Source organism: Lissotriton vulgaris, chromosome 2_1, assembly GCF_964263255.1.
Source record: "Lissotriton vulgaris chromosome 2_1, aLisVul1.2, whole genome shotgun sequence".
Lineage (NCBI taxonomy): Eukaryota > Metazoa > Chordata > Amphibia > Caudata > Salamandridae > Lissotriton > Lissotriton vulgaris.
In genome coordinates, this window is record NC_141687.1 from 1,778,268,002 (window position 1) to 1,778,289,899 (window position 21,898).

General features: G+C 43.2%; 1 protein-coding gene across 1 annotated transcript in view; it reads right to left on the reverse strand.

The window, feature by feature from the left end:
• LOC147733269 (sperm-specific sodium:proton exchanger-like) overlaps window positions 1–21,898 on the reverse strand; it is a 7,973,824-nt gene that overhangs the window by 2,226,803 nt on the left and 5,725,123 nt on the right. Inside the window, exon 17 of the mRNA XM_086956195.1 lies at window positions 15,857–16,006. Within this exon, the coding sequence (XP_086812321.1) occupies window positions 15,857–16,006 (150 nt within the window). The remainder of the gene's footprint in view (window positions 1–15,856; window positions 16,007–21,898) is intronic.

Here is a 21,898-nt window from a genome sequence, read left to right on the forward strand (position 1 = left end):
TACAGAATAAACACGCAGGCCACCATCTGGCCAAGGCTCAACTGACATTACCTAGAATTCTACATGGAATCCAAACACAAGGAACACACAGAAAAGTTCTAGATAAGAAACAAGGAAGACAGACTAAAGGGACAAAGCTATTTACAACAGTGTACTTACCTGTTAAACTCCGTAATCCATACATTACTACCCCCCACCCTGCCCCTCCCCTCCCCATGTCACCGCCCTGCAGAAACTCCTACTACCGACCGCGGCTGCCAGTGGCAGGGGCCTAGCTAGAGCTTCGGGCGCCCGGGACTATCCCTCAGATTGGCGCCCCTGATAGGTACTTGGGGAGGGAATGCGGGGGAAAAAGGACGACAAGTAGCGGAGGTGGATTGGCAGGATTTCAGACACTCCAGGCTGCTATCTAGGCTTTTCTTTCTGTTCAGTCCAGGAATTCCAGCTAACTGGGAGATTCTTTACAGTTTTCCAGTGAACAATCTGATCTTGGAAGGGTCCTCCTATTTGATGGAGTTGCCCTCTCGATGGGATCGATGATGGTGTCCGGTTCAGACAAGAAAGTACCACAGGCCCTTTTAAAGAGGTAGGTTTTGAAAGTGTTTAATATGAATATGATAGAATGCTTAATATTGGTCAGGGTTAGAGTGAAGGTTAATGACCTGTGGATGTAACTATTATAATGAGGTCATGTTTTATTTATGTTATAGTTTTACATAGCGCAAACTTGAACCGAATCAAGTATCAGAACAACAAAGCAAGGTCGGCGCTGCCTGGGATGGATTCATGTGCTGTTTTCAGCAGGCCATTGTTGTTTATATTTCACTGCAGAGAACCCACTAAAGAGAGGCATGGTGGTGGTGCTCGTAACTGGTTTATTTTACTGTACAGCTTGGGGGCTGGCTTGCACCTGTGCAGTGCCAGCTGCTCAGTTATAGCCGCATGTGGGGGGTGACAGGTGACCTGCGTGTACATTACTGTCAGTGTCCCGACTGACTCCCTAACAAAATCCTGCGCAGCTGCCGCCCACAAATTAGTGCCGCCTGGGGCGGACCGCCCCCGCCCCCACCCCCTAGCTACGCCACTGGCCAGTGGCTACAGCTGAAGGTTTTTGCTTTTGTCTCAAGTGCTCCATAAAACTGCCTGCGTGTTATTTCTACGTAATACAACCCCCTAATGTTTTTTTTTCTCCATGTTTCAGTCGGGCAGCGAAAATCTGTGCATATGTATTTGGCTCTAGTTATGAAAGAATTCGGCTTAATATCCACCACTTAGTTAATTTTGAGTATGCTCTGCTTTTCACTGCAATAGCAATCACAGGCCTTTGTTAGTTGACAACAGCTGCAGACCACTTTCCAGTCAAAGGCATATCTGTTTTTTTAAAACAGCAATAAAAGATTTACTAAAACAACACCACCTTAATCATGTCAACGTTCTTTTTAAAGAAGACAGCCAAACGGTGCAGTCTATTACCATTACTTCACTTACTGTTTTCAACAAACATTTTCGAGTTTAGAAAAAAACACATATTTGACCACTTCTGGACCTCAACATCTATGTACTTAGGGCCTTATTTATGAGGCCTTGCGTCAGTTTTGCGCCGCCGGTGCGTCACTTTTTGTGACGCACCAGCGGCGTACAAAATGCGCCTTGTTGCGCCATATTTAAAAAGTGACGCATCTAGGTAGAGGGTAAATTTGCCTTCAAGGGATTTATTCACAATATATTTTGTTTGATTAAGGTTATTTCTGAAAAGGATCAATCACTTATCCTTATAATGAATCCATCAACAATTTTGTAATTCAACACGAGCAATATATCAACATATAACATGTAAACATGAAGACAAAGACACAAGGTGTATACGAAAAATATGATTTTATCAAATAGCTTAATCAAAGAAATCAGCTACATGTATAGATCAGTAAGTGAATAAAATTAGGGCTGTAGGTACACATATAAGTAAATTATCAAGTGACACAACAGAACCTAAATAAGACACCTATCCCAAAACATATTGAACCAAACAAAAGAAAGGGATAAAGTGTGAAGTCGACGTTTCGGTTTCTCTGACGTTAGTTTGCTGAAACCATCCTCAGGACTGTTATTGAATTATGGTCTGTAAAGAGATTGTAATCTGTATCATAGGATTGACTGCATCCCGTTGATAGCTTGTCGTCAAAATGATTTAGTGATTCTATATATTATTGATTGGGAAACTATATTTGATAGTTCACGCTGTCGACGGGTTGTTCCTCATCAATATTCAATCTAATGCAATGGTAGCAGAAAAAACCTGTGTGTATCAGATTGTAGTTTCAAGATGTCAAATTCAGGTAAATATCGATCGGAGTCGATGATCAATAAAGCAGTAGTTAATCCTGCATCACCTATCCTTGAATTCAAGTGGAGCAGCCTCAAAGCACGTCTCGTCTATACGGACTAGCCGCTAGTCCGTATAGACGAGACGTGCTTTGAGGCTGCTCCACTTGAATTCAAGGATAGGTGATGCAGGATTAACTACTGCTTTATTGATCATCGACTCCGATCGATATTTACCTGAATTTGACATCTTGAAACTACAATCTGATACACACAGGTTTTTTCTGCTACCATTGCATTAGATTGAATATTGATGAGGAACAACCCGTCGACAGCGTGAACTATCAAATATAGTTTCCCAATCAATAATATATAGAATCACTAAATCATTTTGACGACAAGCTATCAACGGGATGCAGTCAATCCTATGATACAGATTACAATCTCTTTACAGACCATAATTCAATAACAGTCCTGAGGATGGTTTCAGCAAACTAACGTCAGAGAAACCGAAACGTCGACTTCACACTTTATCCCTTTCTTTTGTTTGGTTCAATATGTTTTGGGATAGGTGTCTTATTTAGGTTCTGTTGTGTCACTTGATAATTTACTTATATGTGTACCTACAGCCCTAATTTTATTCACTTACTGATCTATACATGTAGCTGATTTCTTTGATTAAGCTATTTGATAAAATCATATTTTTCGTATACACCTTGTGTCTTTGTCTTCATGTTTACATGTTATATGTTGATATATTGCTCGTGTTGAATTACAAAATTGTTGATGGATTCATTATAAGGATAAGTGATTGATCCTTTTCAGAAATAACCTTAATCAAACAAAATATATTGTGAATAAATCCCTTGAAGGCAAATTTACCCTTTCCATTGTATTACCCAAGCCCTCAAGGGTATTCCGGGTCGCTCACTCCTTCTAAAACGCATCTAGGTAGATGCGTCACTTTTTAAACCCCTGCGCCACATTATACCTGCGTCAGTTATAATGTATGCAGAGGGGGAGTTCCCCCGCAAAAAGCCTCGTAATAGTGACGCAGTGAAATCTATGAGATTTCACTGCGTCACTTTTAGGATGCTGTTGCGTCAAAATCTTGCGCCTGCCTCACAGCAGGCGTAAGACTGACGCAAGCCCTTTCACATGGGGCTTTCCCCATGTGAAAGGACGCATTGCTGGAGTTGCGTCACTTTTGTGACACACTCCAGCAATGCGTCACATTTGTGCTTACAGATGCGTCAGAAATACTGACGTATCTGTAAGTCCTTGCGACATGATGCGTCATACATTAAATATGACGCATCATTGGTGTCGCAAGGAGTGCGCAGTGAAAAGTGACGCATCGCTGTTTTCACGCAGCGATGCGTCACTTTTCATAAATGAGGCCCATAGTATATTACAAGACATTGCAATGTATGAAATACGGAATGCAGTCTGCTCTTTTTGTCTGCTTCTCCATTGTCTTAGAAAGCCAATTTCAGCAACTGAAACCGATCACTCTAATTCCCAGCAGGATATATGCGTTTTTAATAAAGATCTCGCCTGTCGCCTCCTTCAAAATGCTGCCAAATACAAACTCTTCTAATATACCTATGGCAGCCCTAATAGTAGAAAGCTTTTATGTATTGTTTAATACTGCAATTTCACTATTTTGAAGTGCTGTAAATAGCAGGTTACTTGAATTAGTGGTACTTCATTTATCGACGTTGGGTAAATTTAAACGCTAGCCTGGGCTTGCTGTGATTAGAAGAAACAATATGCAGCTCACACCAGATGTCAAAAGAATGAGTGTAACTCACTCAGCCATCTTAAGCACAGCAAGGTACAGTTCTAAACCAATGGCGTGGTACAACATGGTCGGCCTCCCTGCCGAACCACAAACAGCACTGGCAAATTAGAAGCCATGGAAATCCGCATGACTGCTATGTTAAACAAGCAAGAGGAAACGATAAACAAGATAGGCCTAAAACAAGGGCCATGCGGCCACGAAAGTGAAAGCAACCGCGCTAATTGGTAACAGATGACACTCTGCCCACCTCTGCTGCTTGCTCCCACAAGCTTGAGGTCTCATGTGTACAGCGTCCAGCAGATCATCAGGTGTGTGCTGAGACGGAGCGCCTTGTGCTACACACATCTGTACTGAGCTGACTCGTCTGTAAAGCGCCTAGCATATCATCTGGTGTGCTGAGACGGAGCACCTTGTGTTATACACATTAGTATAGCTCCTACCACCTATCAGGGTGCCTCTTGGAAGGCTTTTCCTCCCTCCCCCAAGTAGCTGCTCAGTGGCCTGCTCAAGAAGTTCGGCATCACAAACGGATGTGTTTTCACTCATCCACAACAAGTATAGGTACGAACTCAACAACAGCCTCATTAACTGCAAAGCCCCCCCTCTGGTGATTAATGAGAGAATACCATTCACATCCAGTGACAGCCAGAAACTCAAACACGACACTGTCTGTGCTGATCCTTAGACAAGAGACGCCACCTCTTTCCATCAAGTCAATGCCATATTTTACACATACAGTGGAAACATTAGAACGTTCTGAATTTACGAGTTCCTAACCATGCATTTGAAAATGCCTTAAGATAATGTATTTCCTTTTACAAATGGTGAAATATATTAATACATTCGTAAAATTACACCCATAGAGGTACGAAATACACTTACACTTTCACAATAAAGATGTTGCTTTGAATTACCTGCATGTGTAATAAAATATTTGTAAAGGAGGCCACCGGTTTTACCATTTCACAGCGATATTAATCTTAAATGACTTTATAGCAATTCACTTATAAACCTCAGAAGAATGAAATGCTGAACAGTCCTTTCCAGTGTGCGACCTGCAGCCTACACCAGATGTCAGCAAGGAGTGTTTAACTGACGAGCTTTCACAACCTCTCACTGTTTAACACAACTATAAAGCTTCTAGTAATGAAGCAAAATACTCCCAGACTAGATTTTTTAATTGTTACCATATTTAATACAACATTTTGCTGTTATTTCGAGTAATTCATTTGAATGAATCTTTGCTTTTTGTGCAGTGAGAAGAGAAGTTATTTGATGAGGCGCTAGTACTAGTTGTAAAAGTTGCTGTCTATGAGGTTAACAAGATAGTTTGTAACTCAAGGTGCAGAGTGTTTATGAAAGAATCTGTTATGTTTTAATACAAGCGCATGCAAGTGGCCGCAAAAGTGAAAGTGACCGGAAACACGATCCAGAACAGATGGCACCTGCTCGCTCCCGCAAGCTGGCGGCCGTTTTAGACATGCACTAGTCTGGAGTGATTCTAAGAGGCCATCTCCTAGATCAGCACATACGCGCTGCGCTAGGCTCGCCCTAAAAAACTCATCTGTCCACAGGTGTGTAAGGAGTTAGGAAATACCAAAATTAACATTCTGGTAAGACAGCTGTGTGGGCGTTTTAGACGATCTTCATAATTTGCATTTACTGTGACGAGTTTGTCTGTCTGTTTTAGTGTCCACCAAGGCTGATATTCACCTTTGTTTAGGGGCATTAGGAAGGTAACACAGTCAGCTTGCACGCATTTGGAGAGCATAATAAAAGCGGTATAATATAACGGTAATTCTCCGGAGAGTTTTTGATGAATTCACGGCTGGGAGGCTCTCACAGAAGGGTGCATTGTGCACGCAGCAGTTGTGGCCAGCCGACGAATACACAGCAGAGTGTCACAGCAATTTTTTATATCCTGAGGTACAAGATATGGATACCCACTTTCCCCAGCCCGACTAACATGTACAGAAAAAGGGCACCTCATTTCACTGAGATATATTACATATTGTAGTTATTTGCCAACATTATTTTAGGGTTCTATGGTACTGCGGGTGAGGGAGATTTCATGTAATAAACAAACAAAGGGAAATTAGGAAGATAATTCCACAGTCTGTTTGCCCCATATATTTGGAGAAAATAATAAAGGCAGGCAGTATACTTTAGCCGTGGTTCTTTGGAAGGTTTTAAATCCCAAATCTCATAAAAAAAATCTTAATAAAATAGACGTGTGACTATTTTCAGTAGCATACATCTTTTACATAAACAGGCACCAAGTCTGCATTTGCTTATTTTCTTCTTTGCAAAAAAGGGTACTCTGTAGGAGTCCTCATCTCACACCTCCAGCTCAGGTGTCATTAAGGGATCAGTTTGCGTGGTGATTCGGATGGAGGGGTTGTGAGAAGATTTGATTGAATGATGACATTGCTCTGAGCAGGTTTGATTTGTCCATATCAACATAGTTTTTACCCCCTGGATCCTTCAACTTCAGTAATTAAGGAGGGGTTCTCAAGGCCTCAGGGAGTTTCCTGTGCTGCCCAGAATATAGCTGGCGGTCTGTGGGGAGAGGCAAGACCACTCAGCTGGCCGTTCTGCACACGCCGCTTAGAGGTGTGTAGTAGCAGCATGTCTCAAGTAGGATGGGGCCGGTGCTGGGGGCAGGCAGCTCGATCTGTCTTCTTGACCACAACCTCTCATGGTCTGCCTCCAGCCCTTACAGGATACACACTTTTTTTCTTACAAGAGCAGGCAAATAGCGCTCAAAGGCTTCCAGCTGGTTCACCCTCGCCTTCCATGAGTCCAGACGCACCCGCAGACATCTGGAGAAGAGAAACAGGAGCAACAAAACCCCAGAAAACCATGCAACCTTCAAATCCTCTGTCAACACTCACCACCTCCTCATTAAAACCACAAAGGAAACTGCCCTCTAAGACAGAATCAATGCCAATGCACGCAAGAGCAAAGAACTCTTCACCATCATCAAGGCGTTCACCAGGCCCAACAGCGAGACCACAGACATGCCCCTTTCCCAAGACTTCTACAACAAACTCTGCACCTTCTTCCACAACAAGACCAGGGAGATCTACAGAAGGTTTGACACCCTAAATAGGCTGCTACGCCCGCCACCATTACACACAATGATGCCGCCCCCCTACAGACCATGCTCTGCTGAACCCCACCACAGAGGACCCACTCAAGTTCATGAAAAGCATCCATTCAGGAGCCCCATGCATGTGCCAAACATGGCACATGCATGGCCCAACTGGGCAGTGCATGTGCCACATTTTCCACAAAGCTGGCACTGCTATCGCCCCCCAGATTCGGTGCACCATCAACTGCTCCATCAAAACTGTTATCTTCCCCAGCAACTGGAAATATGCTGAGATCTACCCCCTGCTGAAGAAGCCATCCTCAGACCCGTCGGACCTCATGAACTTCAGATCGATCCCGCTCCTCCCCTTCCCAGCCAAAATCATTGAGAATTCCAATAACACCAAGCTCTCTTAGTTCATCTAAGCAAATCACGTCCTGGACACCTCCCAATTTGGCTCCCGAAGCAACATCAGCACAGAGGCTGTACTACTCATTGCCACAGATGACATCCGCTCCCTCCTCAACTGGGGCGAGACCGCACCCCTCATCCAAACCTCTTGGCCATCTTCAACACCGTCTCCCACCACACCCTAATCACCAGACTCCACAATGCCAGCATTCGCAACAAGGCCCTGGACTGGATCCTCTCCTTCCTCACCGGCCAGACCCAGTGAGTCAGACTCAATGGCGCCGGTGACATTTGAAAGTGGTGTGGCGTAACATTGTGATACTGCACTGCGTCGAGTGAGCGTAGCGTGCGAGCTCGAAAAACCTATAGGGTTCGGGAACGGGATCTCCCCCAATGAAAATTTAGAAAAAAGAGTGGACAAACAGTGCATTTTTAAGCAAATTTGAGAAAGCAAGAAGGTTAATAAAGCAATTTGTGCTTGGCTTAATAAACATAGATTGGTCACTGCACCTCCCATCCCCTCACTTCACACAGCTTTGCTCTTGTATCTTCACCCAGCTTCAGAGACCCATGCTCACTCACAGGTGTACACACACTTCTCTAGTGGGGATTGCCAAGTAGACAGCCAAATACACAACTAACAAGCAGACACATCTCATTCTTGAAACTGTAAAGCAGAGACACCTACACTGATCTTATAATAGGAATTATAATGCAGACAAATAGTCAGACACTCAGCCTCCTCCCCCCTACCTTCTCAAATGTTCAAGCTTGTACCTCTGAAACAACACGCTGCATTCTAAAAGCCAGGAAGTAGTTAGGGGTATGAGGCATTAAAATATGTTTAAATAAATGCTACCATTACTTTTTCATCAACATACTGCACGTTTTATAAAATGGTGCACTGTTAAACAGTCAATACAGGTACAACCCCTTAAATCTGACTATTTCCTGCCCATTCTCTGCTACAGGGTAATACCAAATCACTCCACAAACAATGGCAAATATTAAACATTATTTGATTGTATCAGGATCACACCTTGTATCAATGGGGAACTGAGATGGTGTTGATGTACAACTTTTTAGCATTGCAAACAGCACACTTACTTTGTATGAGCACAGCAAAAAACCTTGTCAATACATTAGAAATATTTCACAGACCCTGGAACAAGACATTTGTTAAATGCCCTCATAAGGCAGCCAGCCTGCCTATTATGAAGTGTTGCTTTTAAGTTAAAGAATCACGACTGCTCTGGTGAGGTTAAAATGTTCGAGGCAGATGTGGAAACACAGACTCTGACCTCAGCACACCAGCTTGCAGAAATCAATACCATTGGTGTGACGGATACAAATCACAAGAAGCCGCTTCCGGGTACCAGTACAAAAGGCAGCAGTACAATCCGTGTGTCTGGTTTGTCTAGGTGTAAGCTGTGAAGGGTTTTAAACTTGGGTTGAACAACCTGCAAAAATTCTAAAATGTTGCTTAGAAATTACAATGTTCAGTAGCCCAAAAATCCCCTAATCATTAAGTCCAATAAAACACATTCTTAAATGAAATGCAGAATTAAAGAAACAATTAGTTTTAGCGTGATTGGAAGAAAACAATACCATGATGTGAAGCACAGAAGTTGTATAATTTTAGTATAACAGGCGCAAATTAGATCAGAAAAGACTAACATATCTTTAAAAGTCGAGCTGTCTCGGTAAGTACTACTCTGAACGTTGATTTCTTATTTAGACGGCTTTTTCATTGAATCCCCCACGTTCTTCTTGAGAGTTAACTAGGAGTGAATGCACGTATACTGCTAAAGGCACTCCGAATTAAGTTATACTGCGAAAGGACGGGATCAGTTTTTCACCTTAGCCGCTGTCTTTCACTGGACTCCATGCCGTGATGAGGAAATCCTCATCAGTTCTTTTTCAGATTAAATATTTTGTACTTCCTCGAAAAATAAGAACTTCAATTGAAAACCAAAGACACTTATAAAGTATCACGGGCATATCCCAAATTGATTTGTTCAGAGAAAATAAAGTTTGAACATAATGGGTCTTTTCTAATGTACCTTAAAGCATCCTAAAAGTAAAAATAAAGTCCGCCTTGGAAATGCTACAGCGCTAATATTATTTAACATACATACTCGCGGGGGGGGGGGGGATTGGGGCAAATCGCGCGGCGGGGAAGATTACAATAATATAAGAGAAAACCAACCGGTCCGCGCCGCCTCCACTGCAGGACCCTTGAAGAGCGTGGGACACCGGAACAGTAGGCACAAACAGGAACAGCTGCGACGTCACTACAGTCAGAGCCAACCCCTCTCTTACGCTGTTCAGCAGTGTTGCCAGGATTGGTAGAAGTGTGAAAACAAAAATGGGGTTGGCTCTGATCAGCAAGGCTGAGCCTATACAACAAATAACAAAAAAAAGCCAGTACTGATGATATTTATTCAATTATCACACTCAACATCCACACCAAGAAAACTAATTCAAAATGGGGTATTGCTCATTACTCGCAATTTTTTATTTTTTTGAAATTTAACAGTTATTACAAAATGTATCTGTTTTATAAAAAGAGAAGCATATAAGAAATAAGGACACATCAAAAAAACGCATTCAAAAGAAACTTCATACATTCTAGAGCTTCAATCATATCATAATCAACACAGCATTCACCACATTCATATCTCAATCAGTCGTACCACATACTACCACTATAGTAAAACAAAGAATATACTGGATCTGCATAAATTATACAATCATTTAGTACAATTTAAAGAAGTTACATTTCTGTCTGTTGATGAATTTAGAATCATTCATTAGAACTTAATACAGTAAAAGGTAATGTACATAGGATGGTAAGGAGCCTGGGAGTAATAATGCCTCCTAGATACTCAAGCAGACCAGTAGGAGAATGGCCTACGCGTTTCAAATCCCCTATTATTCGTCAGGGATTCTCAGCAGGGCCTCAGACACTATAAAGATAGGAAAGAAAAAGACATAACAAAGATTGTTTTAATAAAATGAAAAAAGGGTGAAAGAAAAAGTTTTTTTTTTTTTTTTTTTTTTGAATTGCACATCAGCAGTCTAACAGTATAGGCATGCACCTAGCAGAAACAATCATTATGTATAAGCCATTCTAAAGCCAGATGGTTTGAGGCGTAGGAACATAGGGGGGGCCAACTTCTCTTACAGATGAGATTTAAACACATGCAAGTGATAATTACTACCCATTAGGCTGAACGTGCGGTCTAAGGAAGTCAAAGCAGGGAGGCTTCTCTAGAATGAAGTAACCTAAAAATCAGAACAACTGTATAAAGCTCCAGCGGGAGTAATTTTGGACAAGAAGCAGAGAACAAAGCAGGAAATGCATTAGATGGAGCCCTGTTGCTGTGGGTCTTATCTGACATATGCTGGTCACTACACTGGTGAAAACTAAAGAAATGAAGCGGATACCTTGGAAATTGGATCCAACCGCCTGAAATGAAAGGCGGTAACCAGGATGACGATAGGAAAAAAAGGGGCACTCTGTATTTCAACTGGGTGTATTCCAGCCGCCTAGATCGACATTCCAAATGGGAATTATATCTGTGGAAGGGAAATTTTAATAAGTAACCACACTTGACATGTTCGTTCAGGGATGTATAAACGACGTTAAACATTAGCCTCACCTTCGAAGACTAAGAAATAATGCTGGTCTCCGTAGCGTGGTGGGGAGGCAGCGTCAGCACATACCAATTCAGTCGGCGTGTACTGCAAAATGAATGAAATACGCCGATATCAAGAAATATTCTATGAAGTGAACCCAAGGACACTCGGACATGGCGAAGCCCAGAGTTGTCCGGTAACGGATGTTTTTACCTGGGGAAATTAATCCAACGAGGTTTCTCTGAAGTCTGTTAGTGAGTAGCCGAGCGCTACTTTTTCGCGCAGGCGCGTTGCGGAACCCAGCGCGGTAGTGGAGGGGCAGCATCAGTACATACCCGTTTGGTCGGCGTGTACTGAAAGAATGAAAAATAAAAATAATAAGAAAACCATCAGGCGGTTTCAGGACATGTAGTATAACGTGCACCCAAGGTGGCTAAAGCAAGACAAGAGACGGAGTTGTCCAGTAACGGACGATTTACCTGGAGGAGTTAATCCCACACGACCTCTCCGGAATCTGTCGGCGTGTAGCAGAGCGCTACTCTCTCGCGCAGGCGCATTGTAGGAACCAGCAAAGGTCACCTTTATAAGGGGGAGTGTGAAGGTGTAGCCATTAAGAGGCGGTGACGTGTTTACGAAGGGGCGGAGAATGAGTCAAGGGGAATGCAGCACAATGATTGATAGTGCTGCAGAGTAAAAAACGGGCAAGTTTATATACTAACAAGGAATGTAACCCTACAAGTGCATCCAAATAATAATGGAGACACACCGCGGGGAACTGTTAGAGTGGCCACAGAGTCAATAGTTCCTAAAAAAGTTCCTAAAAAAAGGTGGAGGATGGCATTTTGATATACATAAGTCAAAGTCTGAAAATTTCTGACAGCTCATTCAAACCTGACACAGTGGTGTCAAATTTGACAATTAACATTGCCTCCCTTTTGGACATAATGATTGTTTCTGCTAGGTACACGCCTATACTGTTAGACTGCTGATGTGCAATTAAAAATAAAAAACAACTTTTTCTTTCACCCTGTTTTCATTTTATTAAAACAATCTTTGTTATGTCTTTTTCTTTCCTATCTTTATAGTGTCTGAGGCCCTGATGAGAATCCCTGACGAATAATAGGGGATTTGAAACGCGTAGGCCATTCTCCTACTGGTCTGCTTGAGTATCTAGGAGGCATTATTACTCCCAGGCTCCTTACTATCCTATGTACATTACCTTTTACTGTATTAAGTTCTAATGAATGATTCTAAATTCATCAACAGACAGGAATGTAACTTCTTTAAATTGTACTAAAGGATTGTATAATTTATGCAGATCCAGTATATTCTTTGTTTTACTATAGTGGTAGTATGTGGTACGACTGATTGAGATATGAATGTGGTGAATGCTGTGTTGATTGTGATATGATTGAAGCTCTAGAATGTATGAAGTTTCTATTGAATGCGTTTTTTTGATGTGTCCTTATTTCTTATATGCTTCTCTTTTTATAAAACAGATACATTTTGTAATAACTGTTAAATTTCAAAAAATAAAAAATTGCGAGTAATGAGCAATACCCCATTTTGAATTAGTTTTCTTGGTGTGGATGTTGAGTGTGATAATTGAATAAATATCATCAGGATTGGTAGAAGGGCAGGGATACTTCCTGCCCATTAGGAGACCGGGGGGCTGCGGCATCAAACCCTCGGTCTCCTTACGTGCAGCCTAGAATGCGCATGTTCGGGCTGACCATGAAAATGATCAGCCCAAAAATGAACATGCGCTGTGTGCACTATTGCAGGGACTGTAACTGTCTCTAGTGGGCAGCGCTGCTGGCCTGTCACTCAACTCCCTGAGTGCTGCCAGAGCCCCGCCTCCACCCCAGCGTCTCTCGTCTCGTTCTACTTCTCCGACACTAATTCCAGGAGTCTGATAGCGTCGGGGAAGTAGAACAAGAATTTTGGGCCCTGGCATTAGTGGGGCAACGCCCCAACGCCCCCAATGGACGAGCCGCCACTGGTCAGACTACCACTGTTCCTCAAGGAACCTACAGAGATTAACTGTGGAGTTCCCCAGGGTTCCTCCCTGAAACCTACCCTCTTTAACTTGTATATGGCCCCCCTTGCTGCTATCGTCAGAAGCCATGAGCTCAACATTGTCTAATATTTGCGGACAACACCAAGCTGACTTTCTCCCTCACCAATGAATCCAGAACCAACTTCCATATTGGAATGAAGGCTGTTGCTACATGGTTGAAAGACAGCCGCCTCAAGCCCAACTCGGATAAGACTGAAGTATTCATCCTGGGACCCACCCCTTTAGCCTGGTACAACTCCTGGTGGCCATCCCCTCTGGGACCCCCATGTCCCCATGGGACAAGGCACACAACCTTGACATCATACTGTACTCCTCACTCAAAAATAAGCCACCAAATCAGCACAGTTTACTTAGCCTGCTTCCATGCCCGCCTGCTCTGATAGACAATCATATAGTTTCCCACAGAATCCAGAAAGACGGTCACCCATGCACTCATCACCAGCAGACTTAACTACAGCAAGGCGCTCTACGCCGGTGTCACCTAGGACACAGCTCAAGAAACTACAGAATGTCCAAAACGCCACAGCCAGACTAGTCCTCAACATCACCTGCCGCAGCCACATCACACAACATCTCCAACAATTCTATTGGCTCACAATCAACAAGAGAGTCTCTTTCAAGCTCCTCACTCATGCCTACAAAGCCCTATATGACGAAGGACCAGCGTACCTGAACCACCACTGCACATTGCAAACACCCACCAGACAACTCTGATTCTCCCAACATGCCTTCATCTCCATCCCCAGAATCCACAAGACCAGAACAGGAGGAGGTCTTTCTCTTACACTTGCCCCCAAGACCAGGAACACCCTGCCCCAGAACCTCAGGCAATCAGCGTCGCCTACCCAGTTCAGGAAGAACCTCTAAACTTGGCTCTTCAAATGGTTCTCCACCCATTCTAACCAGCAGCCCCCTCCCTATCACCTTGAGACCCTCAAGGGGGAGTAGTTGCGCTTACAAGCCCCTGATTGATTGATTTATTGAAGCTCCTGCCACTGCTTAGAGCTGTTTCTGCAGCTATGAGCCTCCAAGTATGTGAAGTGGGTGCAGCAGGTGGCTCAATTCCATTGTCATCACCGCTGCAGACATTTGCGGTTCACATCCAGAACAGTCTCATCCAGCATCATTCTGCACCGAATACCCATGTTATCCCTGCCACCACAGCTCTTTCGCTGGTTGGGGAGAACCAACACCACCAACGCAGCTGCGGCAAAGGCCAGCATCCCGTAACTCTGCCAGGTGGCCTCACAAATAAAATGTCAGCAGGTACCTCTCAACTGGAAGGGCCATTGCTGCAGTTACATCACAGCAGCATTTAGCCAGCTTGGCAGTTCGCACGGGACTGTTCCCATGAGGCACAGGGTGAAGACTGATTTGAATTAGCTGGATCTGAACTGAGGTGGCGAAGTGAGATAAAAAATGATGATGGATTCAACCCATATGTGAATGTCTGAAGAGTTTCAGCGGTCCGTCCATCATCTGCTTGTGATGCTCACCTCCTGAACCCACCCAGCAGGGGCACAGACTATTAGTTGTACCATGGCAAAGCCTTCTCCATTTTCTGGGCTCCTGCACCAATTCCTTCTTGTTCTGGGGTTCTTATCACCCCGTCACCCTCAACAAACATTGCCATCCAGGCTCCTCCATCCTAAACTGCATGTATGCGTTCTCAGCGAAAACTCAATGCATATAGCAGATGCCTTATGTTACTCTGCTCTGGCAAGTTGTTACCTTGGTGGAGCTTGGGTGTTCACATGCCTGCACCTGTGCTTTTTGTGCATTCCCAGATTTACAAGACTAGTACACATAGGAATGTCTCAAAATTGTATGCTTTGCTAATAGAGGCGCAACGAGGAGAAATACCTTTACCTACCACCGCAAACGTTTTATTGATGTCATATTTAGTAAAAAGGAACACACACCTTCTTTTGGAATACTTTTTCAACTTTTTCTCCCAAACAACCTCTAAAAATTAGCTATGTATTGGTTGTTTTCTCAGTGCCCTGCAGGGGAATGAACAAATGGTTGTTACAAAATTGACTTGTATAGCTTATGTGAAAATAGTTGATCTAAGCAGGATGAATATCAACATAAAACATGGATCAGATGTGCAGGTAAAAAAGCCTAGGGTTTGACATGGAAAGTAGCTAGCTAATACATGCAGTGCATTAAAACAATCAATGAAAAAAATAGGAAGGAGATCTAATTTGAAAATGCTTAATGTTTAGTACTACATTTTAAGTGTATTCCTTATGAACATATACTGATTTTTCAGCTGCTTCCGGTGGCAAAAGAGCTATTTGCCAAAAACAAAGAGGGGGGCTTTGGAGGGGTAGCGCATTTGGGGATGCCAATTTCTGCTCTTTTAGGGGGTGTTTTTAGACTATAGACCGACCGTACTTGAAATGAATTACAGATGAACAATTTAAAGTAAACATTTTTTTAAAATTTTATCAAAACAATTGCAAGTAACACAACATTTCTTTTTTTTAAAATCCCTTACCTGTGTAATTTTGGTATTATCAGATAGCTGGTCTACTACTTTCTTAACATCTTCTTCGCTAACAACAAATCCTTTTGCAATGTCAAAGCCAAAGCTCAATTGTTTGTTGATTTGTTTGTTCAAGATCATTATTAGCCTCGGAAGTACGACCTAAAAGAAAAAACATCAGAATATAAAATTTCCTAGCCACTGTGTGGTTAGGTTTCCAATTATGATAAGGACCTGGAGCTAAGGTTTATGCCATCTAACTTCACTTTATTCAGCAACAGCAGCCAAAAAAACAATTATGTAACTACATTTTCCTAGAAACTTAGGGTAAAAATGTGTTCAAAAACAACCATTAAAGTCACTAAACCACTGAAACATCAGTGTATTCTCTCTTTCTGTACTCAACTTCATTCTGTCTTTATATCATAATCTTTCTTTTTCCTACTTCTCTTCAGTACCATCGTCCAAAAAGAATAATAAATAATCAGTTTCAACTCATGTTTTAGTTTAATTAATTTTACTCCATTGCTTCATTACCTTTTGCACAATGTCATAACAATATAAATCATTTCAAAGGGGGAATACAAATAATGCCATAACAAACGTACTTACTCTTAACAACAGTACTGGGAGGAACTAATTGCAGAACACATCTCCTTGTTCATGTTTCTGCCCAGTGTGATAATGTTCACCTCCATGTCCTTTATAGAATTAAAAAAGTCCATTTAAGCCAGCTAGGAAATTCTATATTCAATGAAAGGCCCAGTAGTGGGGATTAAACTAACTCAAAGATTGCTCTTTCACGCAACCAAGAAAGACACATCCACCACTTGTTTGAAATAAAAATTCTTGAATTTAGACTAATCAGCTCCATTCATTAGGTATAAATGCCTTAGAAACCATAGCACCACTCGCTGATTGTGCAACACACGTTTGCACATTAATACTGGCTTCCAGGATAATCCATCTCACCCGTAAAGTAATAGTGGGAGATGGACTGCCAAAAAAGGTTGCCTCAACGAAATTAGTATCTGTTTAGCCCCTGGAAGCCTAACATCATACATACATCATGGCCTTTTAAACCATAGGATATTGTACCACACTCAATTTATGGCAGTCTGTAAACTTGGGGTAGGAAATCACCCTAGTTTTTGTTATGGTGTATCTAGAGACCGCAAAAGTCACTCCATGAGGTATAAGCATTCTGTAACATATATCCAGATCCATGGCAGCTGAAACTCTCTGCATGATACTAGATACAGGGGCATAACCAATTTACCTGACAACTTATTCTTTAGTAAAACAAAAAGTATTCTGATGGCAAGAGAAAAACAAAGTAAACAATGTTTACATCCCATGCAAACTTGGTTCCTTGAGGAATCAAGAGTCTCACCCCCTCAGAAATATCTGAACCATTGGATGCTCTCCAACTATTGCACCATCTCTAAACAGGTGGTCTGCTAAAATCACTGATCTGATAATATTTACTAACCTGTAAACTTTGCACACTTCTGCCATTTCTGATAGGAAATTCTGGATATGTATCAGGTCGCCCCTCAGGCAAATAGATTTACATCCTGTTCCAAACATCAACAAATCCACTGTCACCAAGTCAATTTCTATCATTGACAGTGGTTTCTGTGCAGCATTGTTTGATGATCTCTGAAGCATGTCTAGAAAGGTCTGAGGTTTTCCTGAATTTTTCCTAATATTCCAAACTATTCTATAGCAAAATCCCTGCTGATCCAGAAGAATGTCCTGACAAAGATGGATCGATAACTCCTAAGAAAGTTCCATGAGAATTGAGAAGCACACTTTAGATTTCCAAGTAAGTGTTACCAATGCAGGGTCTCCATCCTGCCTTCTCACCTGACCCACTGTTAGACCTGGCGTGGGTCTCCCTTACATTTTTTTGCTGTAGCCTCCTATGTTTTTGCTATGTTTATGCTGGTCTAGATTTTGACAATTTTTTTATTGACTGTATAATCAATTAAAATCATTACAGTAAAGTCAACAATGAAACAATTTCTTGTATATAAAAAGGAATAGATACTTAAAAAGCTAAAATTAAAAGCTAATGCTAAAATCAGGTCTGTATTTGGTTGCATCATTTGCATGCATAAAATATTTTGTTCAAATGACTGAGTCCTGCATGATTGTCCATTCCCCAACTTATGTGCCTTGGAATTAGTCTGTTGCTGGTAAGCGCATAAGCTACTCTCAATGGAGCATTAGGTATCTTACTAGGTGCATTACTTTCTTGGAAGGGGGCATGCAAATGGGACACAGTCAGTGGTACTACGTGAATGGATCCCGTCCACTGTGGCCCACAGCTTTTAAGGCCAGCCTGATTTGGTGGATGAATTTTGCCAGTCTTGCCAGGGTTATAGTGCTGGTGGTGGACAGACATAAGGCTGATGCTTCGATACAAGAATTTATTTTCGTGCTGAGGCAAATTGGGCGCAGCAGTCGCCGATGATCATTGTTGAGGTTTGGGCAGCAACAGAGAAGGTGCAGCCAGGATTCCTTCTTATAGGTGCACAATCTGCAAGTTATGGATTCCCCTTTTCGAGCCCAAATGGGATTGAAATCAGCTATCCCCAGCATGGTCAGCCTCATATATAAAATGTTACTTCGGGTCTGAGTTGTGAGGGGCTATCTTAGGTAGGGTTGTGCTGTTCCTGCCCTGTATGAATCATTTAGTGAGTCCAAGTGCGGGCTTCGGCGAAGAGATTTGTAATCAACGTTGTAGGAAATTTCGCACACTTTTCCATTAATGGCTTTCTTCCATGCGCTCAGGGGGATGTCCTGCCGTGGCATGCATTCTTCCTCGATCTTCAAGGCTCGTATTGCCTTTACCAGCCTTATGTGCCATTCTGAGCCTGGCCACTCGAAAATAGATCTCAAATGATTTTTTTAAAAGTAAGCCGGAGCCCTTAATATTCTTAAATAAAGCTTTATAATCTCCCCCTGAAATATCAGGTCTGGTCTTGCAAGGCCGAGCTCCAGTCTTAGCCTAGTTTTCTTGCCGACTTTGGTATTTGTAGCACCGATTTATATGCCTTGGCCTGGGCTAGATTGAGAAAAGTATCCAGTTTCCCGGGAAAGGCTAAGTGGCCATAGCTGATTGCTGGCAGGAGTTTTGCTCTAAGAGATATCAGGATAGGGCTGACGGAAGGGCTTATCAGGTTCTGGCTTAGTTGTCTTAATGCTTGAGTGACCTTGTTGGCTTTAGAGCTCTGCTGGTTTATATGTATGTTCGCCTTGGCCCGTTCTGTGAACCAGACCCCTAAGTAGTTATACGTAGCAACCGAGTTAATTAGATTGTTTCCCAGTTGCCACTGTGCTTTCATTTTCCATTGGTAGGACCCAAAGATGATAACCTTGGTTTTCCCTTGGTTAACTGTCAAGTTGTTTGGGATGTTAAAGGTATTTAGAGCGTTTAATGCTCTTTGTTTTCCCACCTTCGTATGGTCCAGTATGATTGTATCATCGGCGTACTGTAGAACGGGAAGCCTCACACTTCCTAATCTTGGGGCTATTAGGCTGGCTCCTTTTAGTGCCTCTCCCAGGTCCGCCGTATATAAGTTGAAGAGGGTGGCCGCCAGCACGCACGCTTGCTTCAGCCCGTTCTCTATGCTTATTTTGCAGGAGACTGTACAGGCACTTGTTTTGACCCTCACCCAGGTGTCCTCGTGTAATGACCTTATTGCCTTCAAAAGATTTGGAGGGATTCCCCACTTTTCTAATTTCCACCATAATCGTTTTCTGAGTACTTTGTCGAAGGCGGTACTATAGTCCACGAAGCAGCAAAAGAGAGGGGGGTGGTTCTTCAATGTTGCCTGGGCTGAGATGTGGGCAAGCGCCAAGACATTGTCCATTGTTGATGCCTGGGACCTGAAGCCTGTCTGGTACATGGGTATTATGTTTCTCTCTTCTACCCATTTTTCTATCTGGTCTAGATGTTTTGGGCACTTTGCCACTGCTATTCAGTGCCAAAGTGCAAGTGCTCCCTATTGTAAAGTATTGTAATGGATTAGTGACTCAATGATTGGCTTATTTGGTTTACTTGTCAGACCCTAGTAAAGTGCACCACGTGTTCCCAGGGCCTGTAAATCAAATGCTGCTGGTGGGCTTGCAGCACTGATTGTGCCACCCACCGGAGAAGCTTGTAACCTATGGCTCAGGCCTGCAATCGCAGAGCCTGTGAGTGGTCTGGGACTGTCATGTCAACTTGGCCAGTATACATACTTGCCAGTCCCCAAACCTTCCCTTTTCTACATGTAAGAGACCCCTCAGGTAGGCCCAAGGTACCCCCATGGGCAGGGTGCATTTTATGTGAAAGGAAGGACATGCCCTGATTTGTGTGGCATGTCCTGATAGTGAATTACAGCCAATTCCGTTTTTCACTATTGCAAGGCTACCTGTTCCCATAGGCCAGAATGGGCAGTTTGATTATAACATCTTATAATCCTAACTGACCCATAGAACAAGGTAGAAATTCGAGTTTAGTATGCCAGAACTCAGAATATTAAAATACATCTTTTAGTGAAGGTGGTTTTTACATTCTATGTTTGAAAATACCACTTTTAGAAAGTAGGTATTTTCTTGCCTAACCATCCAGCCTGCCTCTGCTAGGTTTGTGTATTCCAGTCTGGTTTGTGAGTGATAGGGACTGGGGTAGCTCCAGGAGTCAGGGTGAGTCAGCACTAGGCTGAATAGACCTATCTGCATTGGGAGTGGTTGGAGGAGTAGCACCTGTGCCTGAATAGGGCTGTGCCTGCCTTCCACAATGCTGGCTCCACCTCCTGAGGTGCATCTGATTACCCTGGCCCACACTGACAAAGGAAGAAGTTGTGCACTGGCAGTGTGCACCTAGAACTGGTTTGTACTACGTACAGACACTCTCCGCCTTCAGATACAAAGGATTTTTGTGTATAAAAAGGGGGACACAGATGACGTAACTTTAGATCACTTCTGAATCTTTGCTACGGAGAAGAACCAGGAAACTGAAGGAGGAGACTTCCCCTGTGCTGTGTGCTGTTTGGGGGTTGGCCTGCAGTGGTTGTTTCATTGTCAAAGAGAGGAGAAAAAGGACTTAGTGTGCTTTCATTATCTTGAAGAAGATTCTCCAAGGGCTTGAACTGTGCTTGCCTTCTGCCAGAAGTCTCAGGGATACAAGACTTCACCAGCAGCTCCCCCCTGAATTCCCTTGCTGGGAATGGAAGTGCCTGCTGTTGTGCTGGGCTTTCTAAGAGACTGCGTGTTGCTGGGAGCTGGAAGTGCGACTCAACGAAGAAGAAGCGTGTTGCCGCCACAGCAGTTGTCGCCGCATCACTGAGGAAGGGTGCCGCTGCTGTTGCCATCACATCACCGAAGCGCGACGCATCACCGGAGAACAGTGCCGCTGCCGCAGAGGTCGCTGTTGCATAACTGGAGAAGCGTGGGAGGGAGAAGCGTGTCTCAGGGCCTGTCGCGGCTCAAAAGTTCAATGAGTCACTGCACAGCTGTCAGGCGTGCATGCATCGCGTTGTGCACTGGCAGTGTGCACCCAGAACTGGTTTGTACTACCTACAGACACTCTTTGCCTTCAGATACAAAGGATTTGTGTGTATAAAAAGGGGGACCCAGATGACGTAACTTTAGATCACTTCTGAAACATTGCTGAGGAGAAGAACCAGGAAACTGAAGGAGAAGACTTCCCCTGTGCTGTGTGCTGTTTGGGGGTTGGCCTGCAGTGGTTGTTTCCTTGTCAAAGAAAGGAGAAAAAGGACTTAGTGTGCTTTCATTATCTTGAAGAAGATTCTCCAAGGGCTTGAACTGTGCTTGCCTCCTGCCAGAAGTCTCAGGGATACAAGACTTCACCAGCAGCTCCCCCCTGAATTCCCTTGTTGGGAATTGAAGTGCCTGCTGCTGTGCTGGGCTTTCTAAGAGATTGCGTGTTTCGGGGAGCTAGAAGTGCGGCTCAACGAAGAAGAAGCGTGTTGCCGCCACAGCAGTTGTCGCCGCATCACTGAGGAAGGGTGCCGCCGCTGTTGCCATCACATCACCGAA